This window comes from Bombina bombina, chromosome 4 (assembly GCF_027579735.1).
Source record: "Bombina bombina isolate aBomBom1 chromosome 4, aBomBom1.pri, whole genome shotgun sequence".
NCBI lineage: Eukaryota > Metazoa > Chordata > Amphibia > Anura > Bombinatoridae > Bombina > Bombina bombina.
In genome coordinates, this window is record NC_069502.1 from 581,451,806 (window position 1) to 581,470,113 (window position 18,308).

At 37.4% G+C, this 18,308-nt stretch overlaps 1 protein-coding gene across 1 annotated transcript in view; it reads right to left on the bottom strand.

The window, feature by feature from the left end:
* Nucleotides 1-17,694, bottom strand: part of NDUFAF4 (NADH:ubiquinone oxidoreductase complex assembly factor 4) — a 29,722-nt gene extending 12,028 nt beyond the window's left edge. Inside the window, exons 1-2 of the mRNA XM_053710559.1 lie at nt 17,444-17,694; nt 14,231-14,328 (exon numbers count right to left, since the gene is read on the bottom strand). Of these exons, the coding sequence (XP_053566534.1) occupies nt 14,231-14,328; nt 17,444-17,579 (234 nt within the window). The 5' untranslated portion in view covers nt 17,580-17,694. The remainder of the gene's footprint in view (nt 1-14,230; nt 14,329-17,443) is intronic.
* Nucleotides 17,695-18,308: the final 614 nt, after the last annotated feature.

Consider the following 18,308-nt stretch of genomic DNA (forward strand, 5'->3'; position numbering starts at 1 on the left):
TACCTAGCTAAAATAAATACAAAGTTACCTGTAAAATAAAACCTAACTTAAGTTACAATTACACCTAACACTACACTATAATTAAATTAATTCCCTAAATTAACTACAATTAAATTATCTAAAGTACAAAAAAAACCCTACTAAATTACAGAAAATAAAAAATTACAAGATTTTTAAACTAATTACACCTTATCTAATCCCCCTAACAAAATAAAAAAGCCCCCCCCCCCCAAAATAAAAAAAAAAGCCCTACCCTACACTAAATTACAAATAGCCCTTAAAAGGGCCTTTTGCAGGGCATTGCCCCAAAGTAATCAGCTCTTTTACCTGTAAAAAAAATTACAACCCCCCCCAACATTAAAACCCACCACCCACACAACCAACCTTACTCTAAAACCCACCCAATCCCCCCTTAAAAAAACCTAACATTAATCCCTTGAAGATCACCCTACCGTGAGACGTCTTCACCCAACCGGGCCGAAGTCCTCAACGAAGCCGGGCGAAGTGGTCCTCCAGACAGGCAGAAGTCTTCATCCAAGCCGGGCAGAAGAGGTCCTCCAGACGGGCAGAAGTCTTCATCCAGACGGCATCTTCTATCTTCATCCATCCAGCGCGGAGCGGGTCCATCTTAAAGACATCCGACGCGGAGCATCCTCTTCATCCGGAGTCTTCTTGAACAATGACGGGTCCTTTAAGTGACGTCATCCAAGATGGCGTCCCTTCAATTCCGATTGGCTGATAGAATTCTATCAGCCATTCGGAATTAAGGTAGAAAAAATTCTATTGGTTGATGCAATCAGCCAATAGGATTGAAGCTCAATCCTATTGGCGGATCCAATCAGCCAATAGGATTGAGCTCGCATTCTATTGGCAGATCGGAACAGCCAATAGGATTGAAGTTCAATCCTATTGGCTGATTGCATCAACCAATAGGATTTTTCCTACCTTAATTCCGATTGGCTGATAGAATTCTATCAGCCAATCGGAATTGAAGGGACGCCATCTTGGATGACGTCACTTAAAGGACCCGTCACTGTTCAAGAAGACTCTGGATGAAGAGGATGCTCCGCGTCAGATGTCTTGAAGATGGACCCGCTCCGCGCCGGATGGATGAAGATAGAAGATGCAGTCTGGATGAAGACTTCTGCCCGTCTGGAGGACCTCTTCTGCCCGGCTTGGATGAAGACTTCTGCCCGTCTGGAGGACCTCTTCTGCTCGGCTTGGATGAAGACTTCGTCCAGCTTCGGTGAGGACTTTGGCCCGGTTGGGTGAAGACTTCTCACGGTAGGGTGATCTTCAAGGGGTTAGTGTTAGGTTTTTTTAAGGGGGGGATTGGGTGGGTTTTAGAGTAGGGTTGGTTGTGTGGGTGGTGGGTTTTAATGTTGGGGGGGGGTTGTAATTTTTTTTTACAGGTAAAAGAGCTGATTACTTTGGGCAATGCCCCGCAAAAGGCCCTTTTAAGGGCTATTTGTAATTTAGTGTAGGGCAGGGATTTTTTTTATTTGGAGGGGCTTTTTTATTTTGTTAGGGGGATTAGATTAGGTGTAATTAGTTTAAAAATCTTGTAATTTTTTTATTATTTTCTGTAATTTAGTGTTTTGTTTTTTTTGTACTTTAGATAATTTTATTTAATTGTAGTTAATTTAGGGAATTAATTTAATTATAGTGTAGTGTTAGGTGTAATTTTAACTAGGTAGCTATTAAATAGTTAATAACTATTTAGTAACTATTCTACCTAGTTAAAATAAATACAAACTTGCCTGTAAAATAAAAATAAACCCTAAGCTAGATACAATGTAACTATTAGTTATATTGTAGCTATCTTAGGGTTTATTTTATAGGTAAGTATTTAGTTTTAAATAGGAATAATTTATTTAATGCTAGGAATATTTATTTAGATTTATTTAAATTATATTTACGTTAGGGGGTGTTAGGGTTAGACTTAGGTTTAGGGGTTTAAATTTAATATAGTGGTGGCAGTGTAGGGGGGCAGATTAGGGGTTAATAAATATAATGTAGGTGGTGGCGGTGTAGGAGGCGGAAGATTAGGGGTTACTAAGTATAATGTAGGTGGTGGCGGTGTAGGGAGCGGAAGATTAGGGGTTAATAAGTATAATGTAGGTGGCGGTGGGCTCCGGGAGCAGAGGTTTAGGGGTTAAACACTTTAGTTGCGGCGGGGTCCGGGAGCGGCTGTTTAGGGGTTAATACATTTATTAGAGTTGCGGCGGGCTCCGGGAGCGGCGGTTTAGGGGTTAATACATTTATTAGAGTTGCGGTGGCCTCCGGGAGCGGCAGGATAGGGGGTAAACAGTATAGTGTGGGTGTTTAGTGACAGGGTACCAATAAAGCTGGGAAAAAGCCGAGGAGCAGCAAGATCGATGACTGTTAGTTAACAACAGTCTGCTGCTCATCGTACCGTACTTGGCTTTTGACAGCTTTTTTTTATCATTTTGGAGAACGTATTCAGGTCCGCGGCAGCGATGTTAGGCGATCTTAGGCGAGCGCATTGGTGCCGTCGAATGCAGGTAAGTTGACAGCTTGATAAATAGACGCCACAGTATCTGTTTGTAACAGATACTGTGAATAAAAATTTTAGAGATCTGCAGCTCTTTGCTCTCTATAGCACAGACTGAATCTGTTGCAGCAGAGACACACTGACAACTTTATGTTAAATATGATTTTTAGGATCTGCAGCTGCCTGTTCCTTACATCAGAGGCTGTGAATATGCATCAGGAGGCACACGCTGCCAATCTCAAGTTACACATAAAAATTACATCTATAAAAATTTTAGAGATCTGCAGCGCTCTGCTCTCTATAGCACAGACTGTAAATCTGTTGCAAGAGAGACACGCTGACAAATTTATGTTACACATTATCTTTTAAGAGCTGCCTGTTCCTTATATCAGAGGCTGTGAATATGCATCAGGAGGCACACGCTGCCAATCTCAAGATACACATAAAAATTACATCTATAAAAATTTTAGAGATCTGCAGCGCTCTGCTCTCTATAGCACAGACTGTAAATCTGTTGCAAGAGAGACACGCTGACAAATTTATGTTACACATTATCTTTTAAGAGCTGCCTGTTCCTTATATCAGAGGCTGTGAATCTGCATCAGGAGGCACACGCTGCTAATCTCAAGTTACATAGGATTCTTAAAGGTACTATACTGCAACAGGGAATCTTCTCTGCCACAAGAGGATAACACTTCTGAACATACAAGAAGGCTACACACTGAATGCAAGAATTAACAGTGAGTCATCTCAGTTATATAAGGATAATATCTGATTTCTGTTCAGACACAAGGAGGCTAAACGCCACACATAACAGTGAGTTGTCATAAACGGACACTATTTTATGTTCACGTAAGGTACCTATGAATCAAGACTTTTTCTGAGAACTTTTATTGTTGATCACCACATTCAGATCCGCAAAGCGGAAATGCATTGGTTTTATAAATAAAATATATTTGTATAGATAAATATTTTTCTGAGAAATATTTTGTTGATCTTAATTTGAGAACTGCATAGAGGAATATATTTGTTTATATATACAAATAAGATATTATGTATAGACAACCACATTTTTAATCTTGAGAGATATATACACTCATTTTATAACGGCTTCCCCACTTCGAGACTAACACACCTACATATCTGTTTTCTAGATATCAATAAAAAATGATAGCCTACCACCTTAGCTTTCTAGCACCCGTTGTAAATACTCTTTTTCGATATACACCAATGTCATCACACTTGGGAGGAGTGCGATTTCTGAGAACGTAGCTTAGGTGTAAACACTAGCGCCTCTGACTAATCTGTAATTAAAAATCAATGTGAAACCTACAGGGAGTGCAGAATTATTAGGCAAGTTGTATTTTTGAGGATTAATTTTATTATTGAACAACAACCATGTTCTCAATGAACCCAAAAAACTCATTAATATCAAAGCTGAATAGTTTTGGAAGTAGTTTTTAGTTTGTTTTTAGTTATAGCTATTTTAGGGGGATATCTGTGTGTGCAGGTGACTATTACTGTGCATAATTATTAGGCAACTTAATAAAAAACAAATATATACCCATTTCAATTATTTATTTTTACCAGTGAAACCAATATAACATCTCAACATTCACAAATATACATTTCTGACATTCAAAAACAAAACAAAAACAAATCAGTGACCAATATAGCCACCTTTCTTTGCAAGGACACTCAAAAGCCTGCCATCCATGGATTCTGTCAGTGTTTTGATCTGTTCACCATCAACATTGCGTGCAGCAGCAACCACAGCCTCCCAGACACTGTTCAGAGAGGTGTACTGTTTTCCCTCCTTGTAAATCTCACATTTGATGATGGACCACAGGTTCTCAATGGGGTTCAGATCAGGTGAACAAGGAGGCCATGTCATTAGATTTTCTTCTTTTATACCCTTTCTTGCCAGCCACGCTGTGGAGTACTTGGACGCGTGTGATGGAGCATTGCCTGCATGAAAATCATGTTTTTCTTGAAGGATGCAGACTTCTTCCTGTACCACTGCTTGAAGAAGGTGTCTTCCAGAAACTGGCAGTAGGACTGAGAGTTGAGCTTGACTCCATCCTCAACCCGAAAAGGCCCCACAAGCTCATCTTTGATGATACCAGCCCAAACCAGTACTCCACCTCCACCTTGCTGGCGTCTGAGTCGGACTGGAGCTCTCTGCCCTTTACCAATCCAGCCACGGGCCCATCCATCTGGCCCATCAAGACTCACTCTCATTTCATCAGTCCATAAAACCTTATAAAAATCAGTCTTGAGATATTTCTTGTCCCAGTCTTGATGTTTCAGCTTGTGTGTCTTGTTCAGTGGTGGTCGTCTTTCAGCCTTTCTTACCTTGGCCATGTCTCTGAGTATTGCACACCTTGTGCTTTTGGGCACTCCAGTGATGTTGCAGCTCTGAAATATGGCCAAACTGGTGGCAAGTGGCATCTTGGCAGCTGCACGCTTGACTTTTCTCAGTTCATGGGCAGTTATTTTGCGCCTTGGTTTTTCCACACGCTTCTTGCGACCCTGTTGACTATTTTGAATGAAACGATTGATTGTTCGATGATCACGCTTCAGAAGCTTTGCAATTTTAAGAGTGCTGCATCCCTCTGCAAGATATCTCACTATTTTTTACTTTTCTGAGCCTGTCAAGTCCTTCTTTTGACCCATTTTGCCAAAGGAAAGGAAGTTGCCTAATAATTATGCACATCTGATATAGGGTGTTGATGTCATTAGACCACACCCCTTTTCATTACAGAGATGCACATCACCTAATATGCTTAATTGGTAGTAGGCTTTCGAGCCTATACAGCTTGGAGTAAGACAACATGCATAAAGACGATGATGTGGTCAAAATACTAATTTGTAGAGCTGCAACAACTAATCGTCATAATCGATAATAATCGATTATGAAAATAGTTGTCAACGAATCTCATAATCGATTAATCGATTAGTTGGTTTGCAATTAGTTGGTCTGTGTGCAACACCAGCTGCTTCACTCCAATGAACTCCTGCACATGGTATTGTGTGCCCTGGCTTATGTGCAACCCAGATATAATAGTCATCATTTGGATTTTTTATATTAAATTTGGTGATTTGGAACTATGCTTTGCATGATATAGTGCTGAGCTTGTTATTTGCACATTGCCCCTAGATTGATGGGAGTTATTTAAATTGTTGTAGAAAAACAGAGAAACTGAAAAGCAGAGGGGCGCTTACGTTCCTGGGTTAAGTCTGTGAGCTGTGAAAAAGCCGGTTGCTCTGTTGAGCAGGAAGTAGATCCACTGTAATAGCGTGTTGCAGGTGTCAGTGATAGTCTGCTTCCTGTGTCACTGTAGTGATGAGCGCTGCCTGAGACAAAGGGGGGTGTATTCTCCAAACACCTCCAGCAGGTAGTAGTCTGTGAAAAGAAAGCAAAGACAGGCGCAGCCCAATTCAAGTGTAGTATTCTTTAATTCAGTGTAAGTGCACACATACAAATGGCTACTTACAAGAGGCACAAATAAAATCTGCATATAAAGGTATCTTTACATCCAAACTGTGTTATGATATAACATACAGCTATGAAACAAACTCAGATCAAGCAAATCTGATTGATTTTGGGTCAATGTATTAGTTAGAGTCACCCCCGTGTCTAATTCGTTGAGTGTCGCCAAAGCAGATTGGTCAGAATGGTCCAAAGTGATGGGTAATGTTGGTGTGATTCTGGGTGTGTTTTTTAAAAAATACCTTTTTAGGGTCAGGTTTCTAATATATTTTTGTATATCTATGTAAGTCTGAAATTTATTTGGGGCTTTTTTGGGGGCAAAATTGAGGCCTTTCGCCAAAAGATTAATTTCTTTATTGCCCAATGGTACAGTGGAAAGATTGAATATATTAGCTTTATTTTTATCTATCTCATTCTTTTTGTGTTTGAGAAGTTGGATCTTTCTCCCCCCTCTACATCCCCGCTTGCTCTTCTTCTTTTGCCTGGCAAAAGCCTTGGGTTTTCTATTGTGTTTTCGTGTGTCTGGTTTCGAAATCTTCCTGTTGGGGAAGTGGCGAGATCTAAAAAATGCAATTGGTGGCTTCTATTACCTTGATTGGATGTATTATGTGTTGAATGTGTGAACTTAGGTTTCTACACTAACTTTTTCCTAGTCCTTTGGGGCTGCTACATCTCCCTGGGAGTATACCTCTAAATGCCAAGTGACTGAACTTTATGTATATACTGGCAGACATTGTCCATCACGAACTTTAATTGTGGCAAGTTTGTTATGCCTTCAATATAACACATTTCTTCTTTCAGCGTATCTATTATACCTTTGTAATTTGATTATATTAACACTTGCATATCTGTTCTGTTTTGTTGGAACCGCTCGTTGAGAATTTACGTTTAGTGTAAATGTACCAATAATCCAGCGTTTTTCTCTTTTCTAAGTTTTTGGTTCCTTGTACTGCGGTCACCACTTGCATATCCTAATTGTCACATACCTGTGTATTTTGAATATACCGATACTCGTATATTCAACCTGCTCTGTCGGGACCGTTTGTCAGGAGCTTGTGTATAGCGCAGTGATCCAGCATCCCTGATATTTTGGTTTGTTTGTGCTGCGGTCACTGCTCACAGAGCCTAATCGCTCCTTTAGTACACAACTGCTGCATCGCTCAGTGAGTACCCTGCTTTTAGTCACGTACTAGTACCTAAGAACAGGATCTAATAAGGTGCATATTCCTTTGTAGTGGCGATTATTCGTCATTTCATGTTGTATTTGTTATTTACATTTTTATTTACTTCAACTAACTTTGAACAATTTTAATCTATTTTCATCTTAACAGAGGGTTGCACATAAGTCTTGTTGTTATTATCACTGTATAGTGCCAACTGAAACCAACACTTAGGTAGGAATAAGCCTTTTTAATTCAGTATTCCCTCATTCAGCTGTTTTCATACAAGTATATAATTTGCAGATTCCAACTTATTGGTGCCATACTAAATACAAATAGGGGGAAAAGCCCAGGTAGCTCATATTGAAGTTCAAATTGCTAACAGGTACATATAGAAACTTATCTGTTTTTCACATATTTCACACGGGTGTTCAGTTTTCCTCATATATCATATCATTGGCATCTCTTAGATACTCAATAATCAACTACATTGCAGTTAGACACCTCCAGGCAGCCATGAATAATTTTGAATTCGGTGACTGCCCGGATAGACATCTGAGAAAGAGGGCACTGAATTTACTTAATCAGACTAACATTGTTTCAACTAATTCTGAAAACTTTGACCCAAATGCCTTATTTAAAGACCTAGAGAAACTACTAAATAATGATACCAGAGAATGGCAGGACCTAGTGTTGCTTGATAACTATGTCTTACATGACATAGTCCCCAGGGGACTTAGGTTGTATAAGAAACCAGCCTTCGAACTAGAGGAGGTAGAATTTAGCACGGAGTGGGACAAAGCGTTCCATGACTGCTCACTCACCTTAATTAAAATCCTCATCAAATATAGAGAATATAAACTGGACAAAATTAAATTAGATCTAGATAAATTGTTCCCTAAAATTCAGAACTTTCAGAATATTGATCATTGGAAGAAACTCAATGATAGTATTCAAGAAAGAAATAATAAATATGGGTCTGACCTAATGAGTGCAAAATATAAAAAACTTTGCAGAGACATGGAAGACTATCAAAATGATAGGGTCCACACTTATAAAACAAAAGAAATCACTCATACCATATCTGAGAATGATACTAGAAATGACATATGTGAACAAAGACCTCTCAATCATTACACTAGAAATCCACACATAAATCGCAATACATACCAGACCCAACAGAATGAAAACTACAATAGACACTCAACTGAAAATCACAATAAAGGCCATCAACAAACTATACAACACAATGGACAACAGAGTTTTAATACAAGCTCACACCCATCAAATAGTAAAAGAAATCAAAACATTAACACTGTCAATAGGCCCCTTTCAGTCCCCCATACAGGTGGTAACACAGAACACAGAAATGATAATCATCAATTTAACAACAATCATTATCGTGATAATAAAAATGGCAATTTTAGGAGAAATTCCAACACAGGAAACCACATTACACATCATACTACAAATACAGGCTTCCACACTGCCAGGAAGGAATCCTGGCGAAGCAGAAATAATTCCAGCTGCTTTACTCCACCATATCTTAAAGAATCTAGATTCAACATTCCAACCACAAATAGATTCAATACTTTGGAGCACTTAGGAAATGGCAACTCAAATACAGTTCTAAAGCCCAACTGGCAAATACAGGGGGCGAAACCTAAGTTCACACATTCAACACATAATACATCCAATCAAGGTAATAGAAGCCACCAATTGCATTTTTTAGATCTCGCCACTTCCCCAACAGGAAGATTTCGAAACCAGACACACGAAAACACAATAGAAAACCCAAGGCTTTTGCCAGGCAAAAGAAGAAGAGCAAGCGGGGATGTAGAGGGGGGAGAAAGATCCAACTTCTCAAACACAAAAAGAATGAGATAGATAAAAATAAAGCTAATATATTCAATCTTTCCACTGTACCATTGGGCAATAAAGAAATTAATCTTTTGGCGAAAGGCCTCAATTTTGCCCCCAAAAAAGCCCCAAATAAATTTCAGACTTACATAGATATACAAAAATATATTAGAAACCTGACCCTAAAAAGGTATTTTTTAAAAAACACACCCAGAATCACACCAACATTACCCATCACTTTGGACCATTCTGACCAATCTGCTTTGGCGACACTCAACGAATTAGACACGGGGGTGACTCTAACTAATACATTGACCCAAAATCAATCAGATTTGCTTGATCTGAGTTTGTTTCATAGCTGTATGTTATATCATAACACAGTTTGGATGTAAAGATACCTTTATATGCAGATTTTATTTGTGCCTCTTGTAAGTAGCCATTTGTATGTGTGCACTTACACTGAATTAAAGAATACTACACTTGAATTGGGCTGCGCCTGTCTTTGCTTTCTTTTCACAGACATTTAAATTGTTGTGCACTATTCTGTTTGCACAATTATTAGCGTATTGCTTGCTATTGCTGATTATATGTACTGTATAAATAAATGTGTAAGGCTTTGTTCTGTTATTGATATACAGTCCTTAGCGCTTTTTTTTTTCTTTTTTTTTTTTAATAAATTGTGATAATATGTACCAGATTCAACCTTTAAAAGTATATATTCGTTATTTTTAGCGCGGACTAGATATTTCCCCTAACCTTATAGCTGGTTATTTACCATTGCATATAGATATTCAAGATATTTTTATGTTAGAATGAAGTCAAGGGTTACATTATTGAGCCTTTTCTCTGCTGCAGGAAATATAGCTGCAAACAGAGAACCAGCCTTAGCAAGAAGCATGTGGACATGTTGAGATTTTTGCATTTCAATGCAAAGTTTCTGAAAGAGTGAATAACAGAATGTTATTAACAGTGATAGTCTAACTCTTTCTAGTTCTACCTCTTAAAACAGTTTGTGGTTTTGTTTTGTTTAATTATAAAACTGTGCTCTGCTGCTTAAAAATTGAAGAAACGGTTGTGTTAATGTAAAGTTTTAGTCTTAAGTTTATATTTGTAACACTCATTATGTGGATTTTATTTAAAACATAGAAAACTATTATTGATTCTCTTTTTATCCGATTAGTCGATTAATCGAAAAAATAATCGGCCGATTAATCGATTATGAAAATAATCGTTAGTTGCAGCCCTACTCATTTGCCTAATAATTCTGCACTCCCTGTATAATGTTATTGTTATTATTAAGGGAATTTTTTTTTTTAGTTAAATAAAACTATTTAAATTGTTATTATTAAAGGGACATAATACTCATATGCTAAATCACTTGAAACTGATGCAGTATAACTGTAAAAAGCTGACAGGAAAATATCACCTGAGCATCTCTATGTAAAAAAGGAAGATATTTTACCTCACAACTCCCTCAGCTCAGCAGAGTAAGTTCTGTGTAAAACGTTATGCTCAGCTGCTCCCAGATACAGGTAAAAAAAAAAAAAAAGAAGAAGAAATGAACAGCAGCCAATCAGCATCAGCAGTGCTGAGGTTATGAACTCTTTTACTGTGATCTCATTAGATTTCACTTAACTCTCATGAGATTTCATAGTAAACTTCCTTAAAGTGACTTGAAACCCAAAACATTTCTTCCATGATTTAAGTAGAACATACAATTTTAAACAACTTTCCAGTTTACTTCTATTATCAAATTTGTTTCATTCTCTTGGTATCATTTGTTGAAGGAGCAGCAATGCACTACTTGTTTCTAACTGAACACATGGGTGAGCCAATGACAATCGGTATTTATATATTCAGCCAACCAATCAGCAGCTAGAACCTAGGATCTGTGCTGCCCCTGAGCTTACCTAGATAAGCCTTTCAGCAAAGGATAACAAAAGAAAGAAGTTGTTTAAAATGGTATGCTCTGTCTAAATTATGAATATCTAATTATGACTTTACTTTCCCTTTAAACTAATAAGGGAAATAAGATGAGTGTGCACGGGACAGACATACTGATTTTCTGCTTAAAGTCTTTTTACAATGGGATGTGGCTACTGAGAAATTTGTGAGGTAAAATATCTTTCTTTTTTACATAGAGATGTTCAGGTGATATTTTCTAGTCAGCTTTTTACAGCTATGCTGCATCACTTTCAAGTGTTTCAACATTTGGGTATCAAAAAAAAAAAAAAATAATCTGGAAAGTTATTATTCTAAAAAGAGAAACTATTATGTAGAAAACCATAATTTAAATAAATCATGGCTTCTGACTGGTGATTTAAATCAAACCCACCCTGACATATACAGTATGTATATATATATATATATATATATATATATATATATATATACATATTCAGACGTGTATATATCTCGTTAAAACTCTCTTTTTAAACCCTTATAACTTTTTTATAGTCCCATGTGTTTACTACCAAAGCTGATAGCTGGAGGCTTCTTCGAGGCGTGATGTCAATACTGCAGGTTGCAATGTTCTGGATGTGCTCACAGCACAGTGCAACGATTCCTAGTTAGTTAGATTTGGCAGTGAAATGGTAGATGTTTTGTTTTAAAGCTGCTTAGAGGCAATGGTCTGGAAATATATATTAACTGTATCTCTGAGACTAGGAGCATATCATTCATTCTGAGCCACCTTCTATAATTTCCAAAGCCCTGGATCAGTATTAGTCTAAACTTACTTTGCTAGATATGATGTTTCTTGCATAAGACAGAGAGGATGAAAGGAAGCTCATCCTTTTCATTTAGGCACAAGGAACCTTGTTCTCTCCTTTGGGAAGATTTCGGCAGAGTGCTGGTAAATATGCCCCATGAATGGACTTTGCACTCTTGGCAACCCTGCTGCTTTTGTATAAATCTAATAAATCAATCTGGGGTATTTATATTGTGTCTCAGATATTTTTTTATGTTTTACCAGTGTTTATTTTGTATTTGGTCTTCAATTTTTCGCTGTGCCATATACTAAAAGATATTTGATTGCCTCCGTTATTTTAGCCTCTGAAAGTCCAGTCCATGCCATGAAATACTACGGAACAATACTGCCAGATAGAGTACAACAATGTAACATAGTTCTATCTTGATTGCCTACTTGGAAAAAATAATCTATTTAGATATGTATTTTTGAAGACACATTTCTATTATAATTACATTCTCTTTGTTACAGCATGTAATTTTAATGGGTTAAACAAATAGCAAAAGCACCACAGAGCACTGCTGGTTCCAATCGGAAACTGCAACTGACCCAATCACACACAACCCTGCTGTGTAACTGGTGCTGCTGGTTGGATCAGTGGCAGTTTCCTCTCAGGACCTGTACTTCACTATGTGGGGGTTAAACACATAAAGGTGCATAAATTTCTAGTCTTAAATCTGCATGTTCTAATGAATTAGAGCATGTGATTTGTTTTACTATAATGGCTCGTTATGATCTTTATTCTATTTTGTACAGTTAAACTCAGTTAATATCTAAGCCATAATTGTGTCCTGGTTTGAGCTGTATGTATACTATACTGCTCTGACTAGCTAAAGACAAAGTGGCCTGCAAGCGGATGCTTTGTAGGCTGCTTATGGATTCTGTATGCTAATGTCCTGCTGGGGTCCAAGAACTATTAGGATTTAATTACTGGGATTTCAACGTTGAGAAAATAAAATGTTTTGTCATAAGATCTGCCGCCCTGACATGTAACCAAAATGTGAAACTGTAAATTCAGTTTTGTGATAAGTATGAAAATATACATGAAATTGTGCAGTTAATGAACACTTGCACATTTGCATTTCTACTTGATGTATTTATTTATTTTTAATCAGGAGAACTAATCAACTCTGGTTGACTTTTTCAATGCTTCTGTTCGATAATTCCTCTAAACTAGTTATACATTTAAGGGAATATGGTTTATAGAGGGGAACCTGGGCCTTGGTGTCTGCTCTGAAATATGATGTGGGCATGTGGTGTAAAGATCTTCTGAGCCTTGGGTCTGATCTGAGGCCAGATATGGGCATGTAGCAGCAGACGAGCTGTAGAACTAGGGTTCTAATCTGATGTGAATATACTGCTGGCAAAGGAATGGCAGGGCCATCCATGGTTCTGCAAATAACCGGTATTATCCCCGTACCCTTATGTGTAGGGTCAGGGATCTGGTCTGATGTGGCTATGTGATTGACAAAGGGGCTGCAGGGTGAAGGCTCTGATCTGATGAGGGTATGTGATTGACAAAGGGGCTGCAGGGCTAAAAGAGCAGCTGCAGGGTGAAGGTTCTGATCTGATGAGGGTATGTGATTGACAAAGGGGCTGCAGGGTGAAGGCTCTGATCTGATGAGGGTATGTGATTGACAAAGGGGCTGCAGGGCTAAAAGAGCAGCTGCAGGGTGAAGGTTCTGATCTGATGAGGGTATGTGATTGACAAAGGGGCTGCAGGGTGAAGGTTCTGATCTGATGAGGGTATGTGATTGACAAAGGGGCTGCAGGGTGAAGGTTCTGATCGTATGAGTGTATGTGATTGACAAAGGGGCTGCAGGGCTAAAAGAGCAGCTGCAGGGTGAAGGCTCTGATCTGATGACCAGAGTGTAATCTGAGATTTGATGTTGTTATGTGGCACTGAGAGGGTCATCTGGGTCATGGGTCTGATGCAGACATTTAGCTAAAAGCTTTGGGTTTGCACTGATTCCTGATGTGGGCATGTGGCTAAATGAAACTGCAGGCAATAAAACATCTAAACACCCTGTAATTACAAGACATTTCTGCTGTCTTGATATAGAATACCATATCAGTCAAGTCTAAACAAAATTAACACCTTGTTATTTTTCAGTAGCCAAACTCCACCCACATTGGTCAATAAGTTAGTGAATTGTTTTTAGTTGTCTTTTAAAGCTAGTTAGGGAAAGTTGTGTAGCAGGGTTAGCCTTAAGAAGTAAGCAAGGCGCATTTCCTGCTTTGAAAAATATAAAAAAAAATTTAAAGCTAAAACTACATGAAGTATGTACGGCAAAAGTGTTTTATAACATTTGTAACAAAATTGTTTTAGGGTAAGTTTGCACCATTTTATATTCAAATATCAAGGTGTTTAGTGTCCATTTACGCTAAAGGTATATTGGTAGCTGTGTGTTTTCTTTTTATTCAGTATAAAAAGTTCCTATGGATGCACTTACCTCCACTGGTGGGTCAGAGGAATCAACATAAACTTCTTTCAGGTATGACAGAAGAATGTCATCTTTTTTGTTAATTTTTTCCTGAATGTACGGATTTTCTAACAAAACAAAAAGGTAGTAAAATGAACATCTGCAGGGTCATATAGGTGTTATTATTTTGTACGGCCTCCTGTTTGGTTCTACATCTACAACTTTGCCCTTGTTGTTCCAAGTTTAATTTTTATTATATTAAAGGGGCATGAAACTCATAAATGTTCTTTCACAATTCAGACAGAGCATACAATTTTAAACAACTTTTAAATTTACTTCTATTATCAAATTTACTCTGTTCTCTTTGTATCCTTTACTGAAGGAGCAGAAATGCAATACATGGAGCCAGCTGAATACATTCGGCAAGTTAATGGCAACAGGCATATTTTTACAGGCATATTTTTGCCGCCAGCAATAATCAGCTAGCTCACAGAAGTGCACTGCTGTTTCTGAGCCTACCTAGGTATGCTGTTCAGCAAAAGGATACCAAGAGAATTAAAGGGCCTGTAAACATAGGAAATAATGTTATATAATTCTGCACATAGTGCAGAATTATATAACATTAGCTTAGCTCCAGATTTCTAAAGTGAAGGGTTAAATGGATATCACGCAACGAAAACAGAAGACCGCTCTTGGCTCTACTGAGCGGGTCTGTTTTCTTCTGCTAAGCGCATCACAGGCACGCTGTCTAATCACTGCCGGCCCAAATGCGCTATTAAAATCAATGTAACTCGCTCCCGCTACCAGACCAGAGCAGGAGCGAGCTACATTGATTTTAATAGCACGATCGGGCGCGCTGTGAATAGACAGCGTGCCTGTGATGCGCTTAGCAGAAGAAAACAGACCCGCTCAGTAGAGCCAGGAGCAGCGTTCTGTTTTCTTTGCGTGATATTCATTTAACCCTTCACTTTAGAAATCTGGAGCTATGCTAATGTTATATAATTCTGCACATAGTGGAGAATTATATAACATTATTTCCTAGGTTTACTGGCCCTTTAAGCACATTAGATAATCAAAGTAAATTAGAAAGTTGCTTAAAATTGCATGCGCTCAATCATAAAAGTTTAATGTTTACTTTCCATTTAACAATAAGTAAAATACGCCATCAATGCATGAGAACCTCAGCAACACAACACAGACTTATTAAAGGGACACAAAATCATTTTTTTTCATGATTCGGATAAAGCATGCAATTTTAAATAACTTTCTAATTTACTCCTATCATAATTTTTTCTTTGTTCTCTTGGTATCTTTATTTGAAAAAGCAGCAATCTAGGCTTAAGAGCCTGACCATTTTTGGTTCGGCACCTGGGTAGCCCTTGCTGATTGGTGGCTACATTTAAACACCAAACAGCAAGCGATACCCAGGTGCTGAATAAACACCAATCAGCATGCGATACCCAGGTGCTGAATAAACACCAATCAGCATGCGATACCCAGGTTCTGAACCAAAAATGGTCCGGCTCTTAAACTTTACATTTGTGATTTTTAAATAAAGATAGCAAGAGAACAAATAAAAATTGACAATAGAAGTAAATTAGAAAGTTGCTTAAAATTGCATGCTCTATCTAAATCATGAAATAAAAAAATTGGGTTTAGTATCCCTTTAAAATCCATCTAAAATATCACTAACATACAGGATCTGATTATGAAAAGTGGAAAGTTTACCATCACTTTAAAGGGAGAGTATAGTCAAAATTAAACTTTCATGATTCAGACAGAGCATGCAATTTTAAGCAACTTTCTAATTTACTCCTAGTATCCATAATTTCTTTGTTCTCTTGGTATCTTTATTTTAAAAAGCTAAAATATAATCTTAGAAGCCGACCCATTTTTGAATCAGCACCTGGATAGCGTTTGCTGATTGGTGTCTTAATGTAGCCATCCAATCAGCAAGCGCTACCCAGGTGCTAAACAAAATATAGGCCAGCTCCTGAGCTTACTTTCCAGCTTTTTAAAATAAAGATACCAAGAGAACAAAGAAAAAAAAGAAAAAAGCCAGAGTGGCATTCTGAAAAATAGATTTTCGTAGGTAAATATCTTTGCAATACTCTGCTTTAGAAACCTGGCGCTAGGGTAATGTTATATAATTCTGCATTGTGTGCAGAATTATATAACATTATTTGGTGGGGTTAGTGGTCCTTTAATTCCAGCAGGTATGCGTACTCTGGAGCAGTGAGAAAGCTACAATTTGCAGATTTAAATTAAATGAACTGGTTTGCAAACATGTATATATATATATATATATATATATATATATATATATATATATATATATATATATATATATATATATAAAAAATTAAGTACAGCTCCTGCACAGTGGTATTTCAATCCTATCCATTGCCAATAACAGGTGTATGCTTTCAATTTTCATAGTATAGTCGCTGCCTAGATTAGACATCATTATAAATAATATTCTGGTAAAATATAGACGTGGGCCCTAGATGGGTGCATCTGTTCCAACTTTCACTCCATTTACATTTAATATACTTTTTGTTCTGTTTTTCCTACTTTAATAATAAAAAATGTAAGTAATGTTGGTTGTTTATTATAGCTGCCATGATGCTAAGTGCTTGATCATAAACACGAATATACCTGTAATTTAACGTAGGAAAGGAACGGTAAAATAGTTTCACACACACATTATATATATATATATATATATATATATATATATATATATATATATATATATATATATATATATATATATTGTGTATATATTTATTGTACTACATTCAGCAATATAAAATGCCTAGCCTAGCGTGGTAAATCCACATGACTACAAATCCCAGCAAGCACCAAGCAATTGTTAAACATGGCAATATACTTCCGGGTGGGAATCAAACTAACAGACACATCATATTACATAAGCATTCGAATACTATACTATACTAGTGCATTCATATTGACCATTTACTATAGCTTGAGGTTTACAGTCACAGGTTTAAATCGATCAGTTTTGCATTTCTGCCATGGCCTGTGCGTTTAACGTTGTAAGAAGACTTAAAAACTTTAAAAAAAAATCTAGCACGCACAAATGTGTGCCCTTCACCCGCCGCCATGTGACAGATAAAGGACACACACATTGCTTGCCAGGGGAACGTGGCCGCTACACTACAAATGACAATAACATTACTGACATATATTATACAGGGTGTAGAGTTTGTCAGAACTCACCGCTTATCACCGCCTGTATTGCATCCTTTGTGCGCGGATGCAGCGGAGCTGTGGTTGTTTTTTTTTCCCCTATAACCCTATGAGCGCGATTTTCCAGATTAAAGTTCCTAAACACACGGGTAATATTGCCCCCCATGTCTGGTCACTGCATGTTACCCCAAGATCCTGCCGAGAACGCTTACTGATCTAGAACGTACGGACAAATGACTAAACACTACTCTCCGAACATCTCTACTGACTTCTATTTCCTGTTTTACTCGCTTAAGGTGGATTAGTGGTGTCGTTGCTGCGCTTGGTAATAATAATCAGATTGCAGTGATTCAAAGCAAATCATCTACATCTTAATCTGTAATAGGTTTTAAACGCTCTAGAACGCTAAGAATAATGCTGTCTGGTGAAGTAATATAATTTACATGTCCCTTCCCATAAAGTGGAATATCTTATGTTTATGAACAAACATTTAAAAAAGTTACACATCTCTGTATTTTACAATGTAGCAAACATTTCTTGCATGAGGACAATCTGACATCACTATTGCAATTAATAAAAACATTCTCAGCTTCTTCTTTTTTTAAATTCTTTCAGATTTAACCAGTTGAAAACTGTGTCTGTTTTCAGTGTAACATTTTGGTTGCTATTCATTTTTGCCAATGTTAAAGTTCTTGTCTATGCTCATAAGTTAATAAACCAGATTGTGTTTTTGTTTAACCGAATAGAAATAAAAAACGAAATAAAAGTAAACTTCACACCACACTTTTAAATGGTGTAATGTTCACAAATTAAATATCATCATCTAAAGCAGGGCTGCCAAGACAAAAGCCTACAGGCCATATCTGTGGTTTATGGACCTATATGCTAAGCCTAC